The 17,582-nt window shown below is 40.3% G+C and overlaps 1 protein-coding gene across 3 annotated transcripts in view; it reads left to right on the forward strand.

The window, feature by feature from the left end:
* Positions 1–16,374, forward strand: part of ptpn11b (protein tyrosine phosphatase non-receptor type 11b) — a 43,885-nt gene extending 27,511 nt beyond the window's left edge. For 2 of the 3 annotated variants that reach the window (XM_038723331.1, XM_038723333.1), the window contains exons 4-16: positions 1,296–1,488; positions 1,741–1,860; positions 4,434–4,547; positions 5,297–5,393; positions 5,632–5,711; positions 6,080–6,235; positions 7,031–7,162; positions 8,297–8,451; positions 9,885–9,952; positions 10,045–10,196; positions 10,365–10,465; positions 10,579–10,703; positions 13,538–16,374. In XM_038723331.1, coding sequence (XP_038579259.1) covers positions 1,296–1,488; positions 1,741–1,860; positions 4,434–4,547; positions 5,297–5,393; positions 5,632–5,711; positions 6,080–6,235; positions 7,031–7,162; positions 8,297–8,451; positions 9,885–9,952; positions 10,045–10,196; positions 10,365–10,465; positions 10,579–10,663 — 1,453 coding nt within the window. In that variant the 3' untranslated portion in view covers positions 10,664–10,703; positions 13,538–16,374. The remainder of the gene's footprint in view (positions 1–1,295; positions 1,489–1,740; positions 1,861–4,433; positions 4,548–5,296; positions 5,394–5,631; positions 5,712–6,079; positions 6,236–7,030; positions 7,163–8,296; positions 8,452–9,884; positions 9,953–10,044; positions 10,197–10,364; positions 10,466–10,578; positions 10,704–13,537) is intronic. The other variant, XM_038723332.1, reaches the window with a different exon arrangement.
* The last annotated feature ends 1,208 nt before the right edge of the window (positions 16,375–17,582 follow it).

Raw genomic sequence — 17,582 nt, forward strand, 5'->3', positions numbered from 1 at the left:
TTAGGCCTAAGAACAACTTGTATTGTATGGTTTTGGTTTATGTGGTTTTTCCATTCTACATACGTCTCTTGTCAGAGCCTCCTACATGTTCGTGTTCACCACAGAGGAAAAAAAGAGCACAGACATGCAGGTTTTTCATTTTAACATCAGCAACCGCGTGAGACTGCAGCAATGTAAAAGACACTTTCATTCTTGAGTAGGAGTCACAATGTACAGATAGACATTATGTTAAACCCTAATGCTACAAAATGGGACTTTTTCCCTTGAGGTAGGGAGCATAATGCTTGTCCTCCCCCTCAGTTTGTCAAGTCTTAACTTTTAATGTTACTTGTCTTGAAAATTTGTCTACCTTGATACAGCATCTAGCCTGAGGCTGAGCTTCTCCATCTCCACAGGAGTTGGAAAAAGAGATTGTGTTTTTGAACAGGTTTTGCCTGCTGTTATTTATTTGATGTCTTTTTTTTTTTTTCAGCTGTAGCTCCCTCTGTCGGTCGGTTAGTTTGGTCGGTGTGTGTGTGTGTGTGTGTGTGTGTGTGTGTGTGTGTGTGTTCATGCCACTTGACTAAAAGGGCATGGCAATGCGAGTGGCCTACAGAGCTATTTAGCCAGCTAATATAACATGATACCCACAGCAAATGCTTTTGGCTCTACATGTCCGAAACATCACAAAGTAGCTATTATTGATATTTTAAATAACAACAACAATTCCCCACTGTGACCCATCCATCAGTGTGTCCCTGAGCAAGACACTTAACCCCTCGTTGCTCCAGAGGCGTGCAACCTCTGACATCAGCTAAATGAATAAATGTAAATGTAAACAACAACAAATGACAAAACATGACAATGTAAAAAGGGGTCGCCTGTGAATGTTCTGCTCCCCTTGTATTTACGGAGCTTTAAAACAAATTTACTGTTTTGGTTCACTCTTAACTGCTTTCATAGCTTTGTTTTTGGTTGTAGTAGGCAACTGTTTTCATTGAAAAAGCTCTAAACACTACCTGCTCAGCAGACAGACACAACATCATAACACTGTAATATGATAATAAATTCTAAGTAAATAATTCTGCAATAATGATGATGATCTAGTAATATATAAACTTAGTTTTAAATTAAGGTCAAGATTTATAGTTCCTAACATGCTTAAATTATTTGTTTTTTTATTTTGAGGAATTACCACAAACCATATGATACCATCCTTCAAGATGTTGGTTTGCATGTTCCTGTCAGTTTGTCATTGAATATTGTTTCTGAATTCATGTGTTGGTATATAAGTGTGTTGTCTCTCTCCTCTCCAGGTGGTACCATGGGCACCTCTCTGGGCGAGATGCAGAGAAACTGCTCACAGACAAAGGCAAAGCCGGTAGCTTCCTGGTACGGGAGAGCCAGAGTAAACCGGGCGATTTTGTCCTCTCAGTTCTCACCAATGAGGAGAAACATGAGAACGTGGACCGCAAGACCAAGGTCACCCACGTTATGATACGCTACCAGGTGAGCTAACTTAGTGCAGGCAACTTGAAATATACAGAAATTGATATGGAGGATTTTGAGTATTGTTTAGGTGGATGAAGTCAGCCTGGAGGCCTATTATACCTAGACTGAGTTCACCACTCATCATCTACCTCAGCATACTGTTGGTGCTTTGAGTCATGTATCTTTAAGCAAGTCATGATTAATTTTTATACTCTAGGAACTCCTCATACGAGCTGTTGCTATAGTTAAACTGTTGATGTTTGTCTCCAGCAGGATGGTAAATACGACGTAGGCGGTGGTGAGAGGTTCGACACCCTGGCTGACCTGGTGGATCACTACAAGAAGAACCCTATGGTGGAGAAAAGTGGCATCGTAGTTCACCTTAAACAGGTATGGAATAGAAATTTAACATGGAACACAAACAAAAACATCTGATCAGGTGAATCTTGGGCATACAGTGCCGTCAAAGCAAGGATAGTGTTGCAATATACTTGTTAATTCAAATCACATGAAAAGGTTATTTTTGTACTACGATCAATGTAAAACATTGCAATAAAATAAGAGAAAAAAATCAAAATAGGTGTCACACTGTAATTTACCACAATCAATAGTAAAAACATTTACGGTGAAGATAAAAATTAGCATCACACAGTGGTTTAAAACAGTCAGTACAGGTCAATATGTTAATAAAAAAATAAAATAAGAATCAAACAGTAAAAGCATTTTTGTGAAATTGTATCTTAAGAAGTTAGATAAAACCGGGAGCAGAATGTGCAAGCCTGATCTCCTGTGGTAGTTACAGATTGTAGGGGTCCTGACAGAAAAAACGCTGTCTCCTTTGGTTTTTAGTCTAGACCTTGGAATGGCTAGCAACGCGTGTATAATCACGTGACTCCGCCCCGTCCAGTCCTGCTCATCTTCCAGACTTGAGATGTTAGCTAGCGCTAACCGCCCACACTTTCTAGCAGTTGGGGAAACAGCAGACAGACTCTTTTAACAGACATACTGTAACCTACATTGTACATATACTGCCAGACTGATAACTTACTCGCTCGCTTTCACCGAGCCTTTCTATCGCTCGCTCTCTCGCATTTGCTCGCCCACACTCTACACACACACACACACACACACACACACACACACACACTGGCTTTAAAGACCTTACTTCCGGCTCTTATAACAGCACCTTTCAGCACTTGCTAGATGTTCTTTGAAGAATGAGGAGAGGAAGCTAGCCAAGCGTTGAGTGTTCTTGTGCTCATACAGTGTGCGGGTAAAAATCACTAACGTTAGTTGCATTGATATTTCAGTTTTTCTCAATTGCTTAAACACTATAACTAGGCTTTTGAACTAAAATTTTCAAACCATAACCCAATTTTTTCAAAAAGCACACTCCTTTCCCTAAACTCTACACACAAAACAAAAACATCATTCATTAATCGTAATCGAGGTAAAATGTACAATTAACTGTGATTTTGATTTTGGGTCATAAGGTCCAGCCCTACTCAGAGATATAGGAAGGGGCCAGGCCAAGCCTGGTCTTAAAAGTAATTAAAATAATTTTAAAATCAATCCTAAAAGAAACAGCAGCTAGCAAGAATGCTAAAACTGGTGTGATATGGCGACAGACAGGTATATAGGAAGTTACGATCGTGAAGGTGGGAGGCGATAAAAGCATAGAGTTTCTCCTGATCTGTGGCTGAATTAAATTACTTAACTTTGTCTGTATTTCTCAAATGATAAATATATAACTGAACAATTTTATTTACATGGTGTTTAAAACACAAGTCCTTGTCAATAACTACCCTAAGATTTCTGTCCGAGGGCATAATTTGCTAGTTCATCTAGGTTTGCCATTATTTTGAATTCTGTTTGTGGGGTGACCAAGTACAATGGCATCAGATTTTGGTTAGTTTAATTGTAGAATGCTGTGTGCCGTCCAGTATTTAATTTGAGCAAGGCTCTTGTCAAGGGTTGCAGTATAGAAGTGTGTGTCATCGGTCTAACGGTGGAAGTGGACTTTATATTTGCGGATGATATTACTGAGAGGGAGCATATAGATGGAGAATAGAATGGGACCCAGAATTGTACCCTGGGGGACACCATATAGAAAGTATGTGGGGGATGAAACTGAGCTGGTCACAGAGAAACATCTGTTAGATAAGTAGGACCTAAACCAGTTTAAGACCACATCTGTGATTTCTGCTCACCTTTCCGGTCTGTCGATTAGCATATTGTGATTGACCGTGTCGAAAGCAGCACTAGAATGCACTCACCGGCATCTTCAGTCAAGAGAGGGTCATTACAGACTCTGAAAAGAGCAGTGTTAGTACTAAGAGATCAAAAGCCAGACTAGAATATTTCGAAATTATTGTCTGACAAACCTGCCACTAATTGTTTGAACACAGCTTTTTCTATGACCTTACAATATTCAAGGTGAAAGACCCAACAGTATGCATAGTCTACTTCAGTAGTCTGGTAGGGACCACATCCAAGGGGCAAACAGATGACATTGTGTGGTTAACCATATCATTGAGAGTGGAAAGAAATATTGAAGGATACTGAAAGAAACTGAAGGATAAAAAGGCTCTGGTACAGATAGACTGTGGGGCCAGCTGCTTTTTTTTTTTTTCAGTAAAGATATTTTGAACTGCTTGCAGAGGTGGGGCAAGTTAATGTTAGATGGAGTACCAACAACCCGGTAAAGTGTTTTAAACAACACTTTTGAGGTTTTGGGCATTCTGAGAAATCAACATGTAAACGTACATTGCTCATGCATCATTGACTGCAGCATTGTATTTCCTCACTAAGTCATGTACTCATAGTAAATGCAGGCCTTCCATTTGCGCTCTGTTTTGCATACCTCTCTCTTTAGGAAGCAGGTGTTGTTGTTAAACCACGGGGGGTTTACATCAACTTGCTTTGTTCTGTTGACTAATTTAATTTCCCTCTCCCAACAACAGCCCTTTAACGCCACGAGGATAAATGCAGCCAACATTGAGAACCGGGTACGAGAGCTCAACAAAGTAGCTGACAACTCTGAGAAACCCAAACAAGGATTCTGGGAAGAATTTGAGGTATGTAGCCTCAAAACTATCAGCGCCAGAATGACTCCTTTTGATTTCCAGTCACTTGAAAGGCACTGTGTTCAGCAGTTTTATTAAATGAGGCTTCAGTTAAAAGCTGGATGACCTGAGAAATAATTGGGGAAACTGAGTCATGTAAATTGCTCTTTTGAGGTTTCAATAGCTCTTGCACAATGCACCCCACACACATTTCTGTTTAATGTTAAGTATTTCATTCTAAGTTTGATGGCTTTCTTGCTTTTACCTAGTAACATAGAGTATACAATATTTTTCATAGCAGACTTTTTATTTGTTTCATTTCTAATTGTACATTTATACCCGTTTTTGTCATTTCCCTTATTTATTTATTTAATTCTTTTTACAGTTGTTTGTTTCTCTACAAGATAGTCAAGATGATTGTGATCAATATGTGGTTGTCGAATTGCCTGCTCCTAGACTATAATCGTTATTGGGATAATCAATAATAATTTTATATAATTAATAATTAATTTAAATCACTTTCTGAATCTTCTGTGTTGAAGTGTGTGTGTGTGTGTGGGGGGGGGTAATAAACATATGAACTACACAATCCAAGTTATTTTGAAATCAATTCAGGAAAACAGTGCCAACATATGAGTTAGTCTATCAAGAATTAGTAGTCGCACTACAGGGAATATTCTGTTGTTTGGAACTTCATGGTACTCTTTTTGTGCATCTCATGTTATTGTCATTATTCTTTTTCTTTTGTCATCACCTTCCAGGTACTTCAGCAGCAGGAGTGCAAGCTGCTATATCCCCGGAAAGAAGGCCAGAAGCCAGAAAACAAGAGTAAAAACAGATACAAGAATATCCTCCCCTGTGAGTCACACAGCAACCTGCCATTTCCTGTCTCCAACGTCCTGTGGAAAGAATGACACAAATAGACAATTTAGAGGCCTCAACAGAGTGTGAACATTTTTGCTTTGATAGCACTCACCTTATCAATTGACATTAGATTACAAAAAAACCCATCAAGCATGATCTCAGGAAAATATAGACTAGACTTAGACGTAGATTTTGTTGTGTATTAATGATAGTTTGACTATTGTGTTTTCAGTTGACACAACTCGGGTTGAAATCAGGGAAGCAGATCCAGATGTTCCTGGTTCAGACTACATCAATGCCAACTACATCAGAGTGAGTATGTTCAGCCCAGTATACAAGGACATTTGTCAGCTGTAAATTATCAAAAAATACTGCAGTAATACACAAACACTCAAGGTAATTTACCTTAACTAATGAATTAGTTCTAAAGTTGTACATATATCACACAGTATGGCTACCTCAAATTTATTGGTAAACTCAGATGATTTTGTTTTAAAACAAACTAGTATTTCTTTATTTAATGCTACATTTAATTGGTAAATATTATCTTCAAGAAGTGAAACTATTTCTGTATATTTTAACTTTATCATCAGGTAGTACACATTGTTAAGGGCTGGGGTTAGTGAATGAATGAACGAATGAATCTATCTTCACAGTATATTACTGTCCATGCTGTACAGAGTATGCATGAAGAAGGACGCCATGTGGAGGAGGGCAAAGTCTTCATCGCCACCCAAGGGTGCCTACAGAATACAGTCATTGACTTCTGGAAGATGGTGTATCAGGAGAATACACACGTTATCGTCATGACCACAAAGGAAGTAGAGCGAGGACGGGTGAGCAGTTGGCACTAAACATACTTTATATATACTGTGGTTGAGCTGAGGGCCTGTGAAATATTATGATTGCTTCTGTATATTAAAGTTGAACTAGAAAGGTAAATTTCTATTTTCTATAGCAAGTAGCTTGTTTTTCTCTTCCCAGCTCTTTTTCACTTGTTTTCTCTAGCATTTACTCTTATATGGTCTCTTTATTGTCTCAAGATTGCACTCCTTTGAGTTTATTGGTGATGATTGCTTGTAATGATGGAGATCTATGAACTAAGGGATTATTCTGTGATGGGAGATTTTGTGAAAATGGCATGAGTGAAATACCACATCTAAAACACTAAATCCACTACACTAGTCAAGTATAATTCTTCTTCAGATTGGTCACAAATGCCTTTACGAGCAACAGAAGATAACAGGACAAACAAGAACAGGTTTACACTTTAGCGTTTCATGATGAGCTAAATGCTATTTCAGGCTCTTTTCCTTGTTTAATTGATTTTGATCAAGTATCAAGTCCCTTTGTTGACCTTTACAAATCCGCATTGCTCTAACTACATTTCATCCTTGTTTTTCCTGCATTTTAAGTTGAAAGATAGAGAGAAGGGAGGATATGTGTAGTAGGGATGAAGGGGTGTGTGTGTGTAGGGTACGAAGGGAGACGTCTGACAAGGATAGTATGACCGTTAAGCTGATTGGAAAGCTGCTTGAGATGTGCTGGTTCTTTCAGTTGTCTAATGCTCACCACCATCCCCCTCTCCTCTCCATCTTTCTCTCTCTTTCTCTGTTTTAACTCTGATTTAGAACAAATGTGTCCGTTACTGGCCCGACCTCCACGGCACTAAGGAGTTTGGGATGGTGCTGTTAAGGAATGTGGACGAGCAGCCAGCACAAGACTACATCCTGAGGAAGTTGGAGGTGACCCGTCTGGACCGGGTATGGAAAGCTGTAGACTCAGTTAGAGCTGACCCACTGACCTGGGGTCAGATTATCTAACCCCTAACACACACACACACAAATCTTCTGCACGTGCTTGTGCTCACAGGAGTATTGACTGCATGAATCTCAAAAATTCAAGAGGCAGATAGAGAAAAGTATATAACCAAAGTGCACACAGCCATTATAGACTTGCAGTTTTCTTGCACTCAAGCCTAAAATAAAATATATATACAACTCACAGTTGTCCTTGACATGTAAATGTACAATAAGGAGAAAATTAAAAAATGCCAATCCTTTTTTATTGTCGCTCTAGTGAACACTGTCCAATTAATGCTTAGTAAAAGCAACAGCTTTTGCTTGATCACAGTAGTCAGTCAAGGTACTGTTAATCTGTGAAAGCAGGAGACTAAAGCGGACACAAGTACACACAAGTAAAGATTTTGTTTCATTGAAACAAAGCAAGGATAGAAGTTTATTTGATTTTGTTTTGTTTGTTTTTTTATTTGATTAGTGTCTATGGTTTATACTGTTTGCAGGTAGGTTCCTTGTTGCTATAATCCTGTACTGTATATTGGTCCTAACCTTTAGTTTCTCAGGATGACTTCACTGTAAGAAATTAGGGAAATAATCCACAATCATCATTTTCCACAAAGGCATATTCCAGCATTCAGGTCTAATTGTTAGTACTGGTTTACTTTCAGTTTTACTACAATGCCAGTTTCAGCAACAAAGCATACATGTGACTACCAAAGAGTATCCCTCCATCAAAGTACATCAATGAACAAGTCCCAGCCAACATGAAGAAGGAATTTTATACTGACTGTGACTTTGGAAAATTCCCACTGAAATGAACTAAATCAAACTGCTGCAACATGATATTAGCTTTGGCAAAACATTTGAAACCATGCATGAATTTAGGATTGTGAATTTGGCCCCCTATTTCTTATAGTGGGCTCATTCCTTTCACTGAATACTGTAGAGCCAGAATGGAGGGGAAGATGCATCAGAATATGTTATATGCGCAAAGTTAACATAATCAAATTTAAAAACAATTCATAATAAAAGCAAGTGTTAAGAGAAATCTTTAACAACCTCATCTCATCATGTTTTTTTTTTCCTGCAAACTTGTAGAAGGAGCCACCGAGATACATCTGGCACTACCAGTACCTCAGTTGGCCGGACCATGGGGTGCCCAATGAGCCTGGCGGTGTCCTCTGGTTCCTAGAGGAAGTCAACCGCACACAGAGTACCATTCCAGACACTGGACCCATTGTCGTCCACTGCAGGTACAACCAGAAGGGAAGGACACTGTTTTACAAAAGGAAGCTGTGGTTTGGCCATATATTCATTGTTGGTGGTCCAGGTAAAGGAAATATGCGAGGTGATCTGTTCATCAGCAGATATCAACATCAGCAATTACTAAAATCCCATCTTGTGTACAGTCCTCTGTGTACGAACACATGCACACACAGTGGGTGTTCATCTGAACCATAAGCCTGAAGGCAGAGAAGACCGTTACGGTGTGGTCATTAGTCTCTTTTGAGAGGCAGAGCAGAGTGTAACTAGACAATGCAATTTCTGGAGAAATTGCGGTGTGAATGCTGGCTGTTGAAGGCTGATGCTAAACTAGGCTGCTGGCTTGAATAATACTAATAAAATTTGAAATATGCTGGAAATCTGATCCTGTTCCAATGACTAAAATCACAAAGTAAGCAAAACCTGTGTGCGTGTGTGTGCCTGTATGTGTTAGTATTTGTCTTCCTATTTGTGTGTGGTATCCTGAGCCATACACAATTTAAAACAGGGGTGTGTGTGTGTGTGTGTGTGTGTGTGTGCATGCGCGCGCACACTTGTCGGCTTGGACACATGCATGTGTTTGTCCTATGCAGTATAGTTTAAAGGTCCATTATTGGATGGCGCTGTGTGTGTGTGTGTGTGTCACACTTTTCTACAGAAAGTGACTAATCTCATGAAAGACTTATTTCCATGTAAACAAGGATTGCATTTCAAAAGACCAACAATATACGCATTTAAAAACAACCACTGCAAGTCACTGGGAACTGATCAAACGCAAACATAGCTGTGAATATGTACTTTTGAAAATCCTCTAGCGCCACCTACAGGTAAAATAATCCATAATATTCCCCATACTTGCTGAGCAAACATGTCTATTGAGTTTTGCTCCAGTTGGTTAACATGCCCTGTTCAGGATTTCATCCGTCAATCTTTGGATCTGAAGGGCAAAACCTTAACCACTGTGTGGGTCACCACTTGCTTTTTCCTTTTTTGTTTTATTGTTCTCCATGTAGACTCAATTTCCCAGGAGATGGTAAAATTGTGGATACCTAAAAGTTTGCTTACCAAAACACATTTATGAAATTGGCCAATTGAGTGCGCTATACTTTTACTTGTAAGTTAAGCTGAGTTCTCTTGGAGATCTAACGGCATGTTATTGTGACACAATAACAAATTTAACTATTGCTGTTGCAAAGTGAAAACCTATTATTTATAACCTTAAACATCCATGAGAGTCTTCTCAACCCACACATGACAATAGAAATAACACATGAAAGTCTATGTAACTTCTTCCATAACTGACTGGATAAAATCAAATATGCTCTTATAGATATGTATGTCTTATTTTCCTCATGACATTGACGCTAAATTTCTTCACATGAAGTAACAACACGTTTGACTTCTCACTCTGTTGTCCCCACAGTGCAGGCATCGGCAGGACAGGCACCATTATCGTCATTGACATCCTGATTGACGTTATTAACCGCCAAGGTGGGAGACTTAAATATATAACTAACACTGGACATTTTTTGTCAAAGTCTTTGTATGGCATCTCTGCTAACTTTTGGATGTGTGTGTTCTAGGTCTCGATTGTGACATCGACATCCCTAAGACCATCCAGAGAGTACGGCAGCAGAGGTCGGGCATGGTGCAGACAGAGGCTCAGTATAAGTTCATATACATGGCTGTGAAGCAGTATATAGACACGGCTCAGAAGAGACTGGAGGAGGAGCAGGTACTCCACTACACAAGAAGTCAAAATTAAAGTGGCTTCCAAAGAAATTAAAACACATAACATGATGTTTTTTGACAAAGTAATTAAAGATTTAAAATATTTTTACAAGACGCTGTTGATCTTCGACTCTAAATTGAATCTGCCTCCTGTCATGTTGCCTCTTTGCAGAGAAGTAAGATGAAGGAGAGGGAATATTCCAATATCAAATACCCCCAGATGACCAACTCGAGGTCTAAACCCAACATGGCATCCTCACGCTCTTCTTCTGTGTAAGTATACATATACCTTGATGGTAGAATGGCAATCGATGTGTGTGAACACAGAACCATAGCAGAAAATAGATTTGTTTTGTCAGTAACTATTTTTCTCTGTGTTATTGAAGGATGACAAATGATTCGTCAAGTGTGTACGAGAACATAAACTTTAAGAGCCCCCAGACATCTTTCAGCAGTAACACCAGGAGGTAAAACCATCACTGTAGACCTCCACATCTCTGTCTGCGTCTCTGTAAGTACTTCATGAATTTCATTCTACCTAGTTTGCGTTTCACCTTGTGCTGCGGCAAAATCCTTCAGCCACTTAAACACAGAACACTTGAACTTGAACACCGCTGCCAGAGAACTTCCCCCTACCACATCCACTGTAATGCAGACCTTCTGCACCTGCAGTTTTTCTGAAGAGTGCGTCGCTGTTTTGTTTATCGCGTGAACATGCACAATGATGCATATGCATACTTAAAGGGTTACTAAGCGATTCTGCAGAGAGTTTGTTGATATTTGAGTTCACCTGCCAAACAAACACACCCCTCCTTTCACTGCTCCTTCAGAAGCTCCGCCATGGCAACCAGTCTTATACTGCTGAAATATGGCAGACTCCACAATCTGATGGCCGAGAGTACGTTAGCCTCATAATAAGGCTTGGTGGGGGGGCAGCACTTTATGTGACAACTAGTCTGTCAATGTTTACATATATATTGAAGCAAAATATGTTTCTAAGTCTAAGCCACAGAGTCTTGTATCAGTTGGATCATTCAGAATAACTTCAACAGTTATAATTGGTGAACAAACACCATCAAACGCAGGACATGTGAGCACACAAACACAGCATCCAAAATTATTTGAAATAGTTTTTACAAAACATACAGTGGAGAGTGTATTTAAACACGGCCGAAGTGACTGCTAACTTTGGGGCTAACCTCCTCACTCTATTCAACAGTTGGCAAGCAACAGACAGGAGCTGCAGTCTTTATTCACCGGCCACTGTAACTTGTAACGTTACTGTACATTTACTGCTAAACAAGGCTTATTGCTGACCCGTCTCTTTCTTTTCACCGGGGCACCCGTTCACACATACGCTCCGTTTATTCCTCCTCTACCACACAGACACTGACTGCTGCTGCTGCAAAGCTAACACAGCTAACCAGCTAGGATCATCACAAACATGACAAAAGACGGACAAAACAGTAATACTGACCTGTTGCTTATGTGGAACAGCAAAGCTCACCTGTCCAGCAGAAACAGAGCAACCTCTGCGTCGGTTTTTGTTCCTTTCAAATCTCGGAGATTTATTCAGCATTGAAACCTCTCACAGATGTTAACACAGGTCATCCCCTCACCTGGTAACATGTGCGTGTGTGTATGCCCAGAGGCAGGCAGGTTAGAACCCAAGCTTCCAGGGCACCCCGCAGTACCCACAGAGCATGTAGGACCCAGGCCACCGCCATAGGGGGGAACGAGAGGGGCAACAGCCCTCAGGCCAGCCAGAGGACACCCCAAGAGCCGGCAGAACCAGTGGCACCCGGGCACCAACCCAAGGCCCGCCCAGCCCCCGAAAGAGGGAGCAGTGCATAGATTCACTCAGCACCTCTGCGCGCTCTCTCTCGCTCTCTCTCACACAAATGCAAACAGAGCCGTGTGTTAGAAAGAAAAACTAATGCATTCAAGTGAACTCTGAGAAGTTATCTATCTGTTTTCTTAACACAACGCTGTCAGTGTCGGAGACCCACCTTCAAATAAGTTATAAGCAAGCATGTGAGGAGCCTAGCTAATAAGGATATGTTAACGTTAGAATACAGCTGGGTTGTCGAGGTAAGCACGCTGTACATAGCTGCTATCAATTGCACCCGCCTCCTCCACAGTTGCGTCACAGTTGCACGGTAATTCTGTAGGAAACAGAATTACCCCCTCCCCCAACAGGCAGGCCTGTATATTCTATGGAGAGTTTTATACTGTATGAGTTGTAGATTGGGATTTAATTTATATTTTTGCCCAGAAGTTTTGGTCTGGACTAATGGACAGATCTGTCTCCCACTTTAAGAATGGGAGAGAAACTGAACTATCTGTTTTTGACAGTAATATGTTGTTTTTTTGTTTGTTTGTTTTTTGGATAATTGTTTTGGGGCGAGAATTTAAGTTTTTTTATCATTGGAGGTAGATTTAAGTCCAATTTATTATACTTAAATCTCGCCCAAATTATGGATTTAAGCTGTTGATATTCAAGAAATGACTTATTGCTAATTTTATAATGTGCCACTATCCTGGAATGGAATAAAGTTACAGTCCTGGATGACATACTCTAAATGTCTTATTCCATTATTGTACCACAATGGGGATTTTAGTGTTTTCTTATTTTTGAAGGATGTTAGGATTGTTTCAGATTGGGGTAAGTCTGCAAGGGATAGATGATATTTTGAGAAATTCCCATCAGGCTGTCAGGGAAGTGCTTATGTTAATGCTTTTAAAGCAAGTATGATGTTTAACACTGGAGCTGATGAATGGCATATCGGAAATTTGAATTTCCTTACAGAATATTTGTTCTATGTCCATCCATGAGTGGATTATTTTTAACTGCAAATGAAGTCAAATTTTACTGCTTTTTAAGGAAAATTTACTCAGCATTCAGCATTTTTCTGGCTGTTCTCTGCGCAATCTCCATTGTACACCACAACAGATAAATCGTCCGAACCTGTGTTAGCTTAAAGCAGAGTCATCAGTCAGCAGTTTGCTGGCCATGAAGTAACAAGAAATTGCAGCCCAGAAATTTCAAAGATATGTATATCTGACAAATTGCACATTAAAATATAGATGCACTTTAAATCTGACATGCAAATGTATTATAAAGAAAATTAAGGTTGTTGAATTTCTGACTGATTGAAAACACTACCACTCATTGAACTATGATTTAAAATCCCTGTCTGGCAATTTGAGTATATGTTAATATACTATATGGAAATGCTGCTTTTAGCTCCACATCATGAATTAGATCTGATTTTAGTGTTCTTGATTTAAAGTGACACCAGCCATTAACTCCACTTCTGCCTTGTCTGTTTGTGTTTGCTTCAGTTTCAGCTGAGGTGTCACTTCGTCAGTGCCTGAAAATCCCTTGTGGCAGGGGGGAGTGTGCTCTGACTACACCCCACATCTGTGGACCCTGCCTGGGTTGAAGGTGGCAATCTGACCTCTCTCCTGCTGCCGTCCTTCTGGACCTCTCTGTCTGGAGTCAAACCATACCCTCCACGGAGAGGAGGACTCTACAGCATAGTGCTCTCACTCAGGGCCCTTCTCCTCCCCCATTTCTCCCCCCACTGCTCCAGCCTCTCCCTCTCTTAGAAGCGCAAGTGCCTTGTCACAGGATGTGTCTGTGATTTTGCATCCCTAAAGCATTACATCAACAACATTAAATACTGTTACATTACTGTCACTATTTTCTAAACCCTGGAAACCCAAGTTGACGTGAGAAACGAGCAGGTTTTTTTTTTTCTTGGGGTGAAAGACTTTAGTCTGCCCCAGGGTGAACTGAACACAACCGTATGGGACCCAAGAAGAGGTCAAAGCTAACCTGTTGGCCAGAAGTCACTCTATTCACTATCCCTCTTTCTCTGCCTTTGCTAGTTGTCATTTGAACTCAAATCTAAGACTGTTTTTGTGGTGTTCTGTCTCTCCAGCTGTGGTGGTTATTAATGTGGCTGCTGAGTGATTGCAAGGGCAGTTACATAACTTTCTACAGGAACCAGAGGCACAGGGAGGGCAACCAAGGTTGTTAGTTTTTTTTTAATATCGGCGAGAGGAATCTAAAAGTTCTTTGTTTTCTTGAAGATATTTGTGTGTGTGTGTGTGTGTTGTGTGACCGGTGAGTGTAGTAGTACGTAATTGTCCACATTTGACAGGAAAGGAGTAGAGAGAATTCCTGAATAGGTGGTTGGAGTTCAGCTTGGCTGACAGCCGTCTCTCAGCTTTGTTTGACTGGCTGTACTCGTTAATCAGCAGGTCTGATGCAGTTCAACATCTGTCGTCGCAGATCGTCACAAGGAGACGAGGGAAAGGGGGCGATTACAGTGGGCCAGATGGCCATCTGCCTGAGATTGAAGAATAGATTTGCCTCCAAAAAGTAATTTAGAAGATGGCCATAATCCAGGCTTGATGATAGTGAGGCGAGTAAGCCAGTGTCATTGATGTGATAAGAAAGACGGTGGTGCTGCGGAGCAATGAGCCCTCTATGATGTCTGGCAGATTGTTTCACTATTTTTAGCCTCCAGGATCAGCACCAAAATATCCTACTCAAATACAAGACCAGATATACTGGTGAAATCTGACCTAGCATGTTTGGAATGTAATGACTTAGTGGTCTTGAAGACCTTAAAAAATTATAATTGTATAAAAATTTAAAGCATCAAAATAAACCGTGAATGAGCAGCACTTGTTGGTGGTGTTAATGCTCTGACCATTCCTCTTTCTCCACCAACCGAAATTTTCAACTAACCAGGTCAAGGACACTAACAGGCTAGACTCACCTTGTTTTCTTCAGTAATAAATTGACGAGTTTCTGCAGCTGCAGCTTGTGATTCTTAAGAAACAGGATTTAAAATACAGCAAATTGTAATCAAAATGTACTGCAGTAATAGTACTCCTTTCCTATGGGGGATGCAGGGGGGCTGGAGCCAATCCCAGCTGATACTGAGTATAGTTAATGGATGGATGGTAATAGTACTCATTGCACTGAAAAAAACTGTAATTCGATACTGTTGACCTTGTGGGGGATATTCAAATAAAGTAACAGGGTAACCTGGAACAGCCATATCATTGTCTGACAACAGAGTTCAATCTTTTAAAGACGGCTAACAAGAGCACAGAGTCTCGGTAAGTTTTGAAACTTTGTCTGTGTAGTTATTTCAGTCACTTGTCTGTCAGTGTGGAGATTTTTCCTGGTATAAATTTGCCAATACATTTTAATGGTTGACTCTTTATGTGAATAAAAGCTATGTTTTATGATATGAGTGGCATTGATGCCCTGTGTCAGTGAAGGCCTATGTCTGTTATATTTGACCCACTTGATGTACTTCAGTTGAATTCAAACAATCAAACGGGTTTGAATCCCTTTGGTTTTTCCTTTTGGTCTTTCACTATATGAACTTTGATCTTTGTCTGATGAATGAGAAATTACTTTTGGGGTTTTGCTTCTGTGTTTCTGAACTATCTTGCGCTGTGGAAAAATTAGTTTTTGGTGTATTTCACTTTGCCTCTTATGGGTATTTTTTATGATATGGTCAAACATCAATACTTGAAAGTGTGAAACTGCTGAATCTTTGGCCTCAGGCTTTGTGTGGATGTCCACTGGCTGTGGAAGTATTTTTGGTAGTGCACTAGATTTTGCCATCAGTGTTGTTTTTTTCTTGTTTTGTTTTTTGTTGTTTCATTTTGCTGATATGTTTAAATTGTATTTCAAATTGACTGTTTTATCCATTCTTGTATTTTGTATTGTGTCTGAATTATTATTATTAATGTTATTATTATTGGTGTAATTTCACCATCGAAACTAAGTAAATTCTTTCTCTGAGTTGAACCAGTGTACATTGAGGTATGCAGTAGTAACACAGTATTTTCTGCTTTTCTGCTTGTCCTCTTACATTTACTTGAACATGATGTTGATGTCTTTTTGTTTTGATTCCTTGTTCCTCTGTTGGTCACAGTACGCCTGAAGTGAGTAGAGGTATACTGAATGCTCCCATGCTGTCCGTTTGAGGCTCTTCCCCTTCCCTTTCCTCCTGTTGCACTGGCTGTGCCCAGACGCCTTTTTGCTGTACAGGCTACAACTGTTGATGCAGTGAGCTGCCCGAGACGGCATTAAAATGGTTTATTATCAAATAGTTCAATAAAATCTATGATGGCACTATTTAAAGTTACACATGATTTTTTCTTTTTTCTGTTGTTTTTGCTTGTGAACCTGGAACAGTTTTTCTACTGGGGGAAAGAGAATCTCTTCAGTGCCAGTTTTGGAAAAGGTTCCTGAAAACAGTGCCCTAAAGTGAAAGAAAGACAAGTGTGTTGTGAACCAGTGTGTTCGACCCATAGACTGTATATAAAAAGGTTAGACCCTGCTGTGGCTCTCCATCTTTCCACTGCACAGTACCAGCTCGACTCGCCTCGCTTTTGTTTGGTTTTCCATTGTGGAAACTTCCTTGTTGTGTACACAAACACACTGCATTTTTAACACCATTGTGTTTATAAAGTTGTCACAGCTGATTGGTAGTGGTAGGGGTGGTGCAGTGGATAAGACACATGCCTTGGGTGTGAGAGACCCGGGTTTGAATCCACTGTAAGACACCGCAGCAAGACACTTAACACCTAGGTGCTCCAGAGGCGTGCGTCAGCTAAAGGAATTAATGTCTAAAATGATTGGGTAACACCTGTGACACGCCCACCAAACAGAAGAAAACACACCTCGAAGCCCGTTGCTGAATGTTGCACAAAGTTGCAAGGAAACAAGTAGTTCAATCCGAAAATGTTGCAAATGTTGTTCTGACAATATCTTGTCGAAAAATGCGCAAATCGATAGCCGAGTCTATCAAGTCGCTCTGCCATATCAAAAAATGCTACCTTATGTGTTATCTTTTCCAATCCCATAAAGTTGTAACTCTCACAGTATTATGACATCTTCTGTTTTTTGATTATACACTGCTCAAAAAAATAAAGGGAACACTTAAACAACACAATGTAACTCCAAGTCAGTCACACTCCTGTGAAATCAAACTGTCCACTTAGGAAGCAACACTGATTGACAATCAATTTCACATGCTGTTGTGCAAATGGAACAGGTGGAAATTATAGGCAATTAGCAAGACACCCCCAATAAAGGAGTGGTTCTGCAGGTGGTGACCACAGACCACTTCTCAGTTCCTATGCTTCCTGGCTGATGTTTTGGTCACTTTTGAATGCTGGCGGTGCTTTCACTCTAGTGGTAGCATGAGACTACAACCCACACAAGTGGCTCAGGTAGTGCAGCTCATCCAGGATGGCACATCAATGCGAGCTGTGGCAAGAAGGTTTGCTGTGTCTGTCAGCGTAGTGTCCAGAGCATGGAGGCGCTACCAGGAGACAGGCCAGTACATCA

The sequence above is a fragment of the Micropterus salmoides genome, unplaced genomic scaffold, assembly GCF_014851395.1.
Source record: "Micropterus salmoides isolate LMB-PRFRI ecotype aquatic unplaced genomic scaffold, ASM1485139v1 Ms_hic_scaffold_16, whole genome shotgun sequence".
Lineage (NCBI taxonomy): Eukaryota > Metazoa > Chordata > Actinopteri > Centrarchiformes > Centrarchidae > Micropterus > Micropterus salmoides.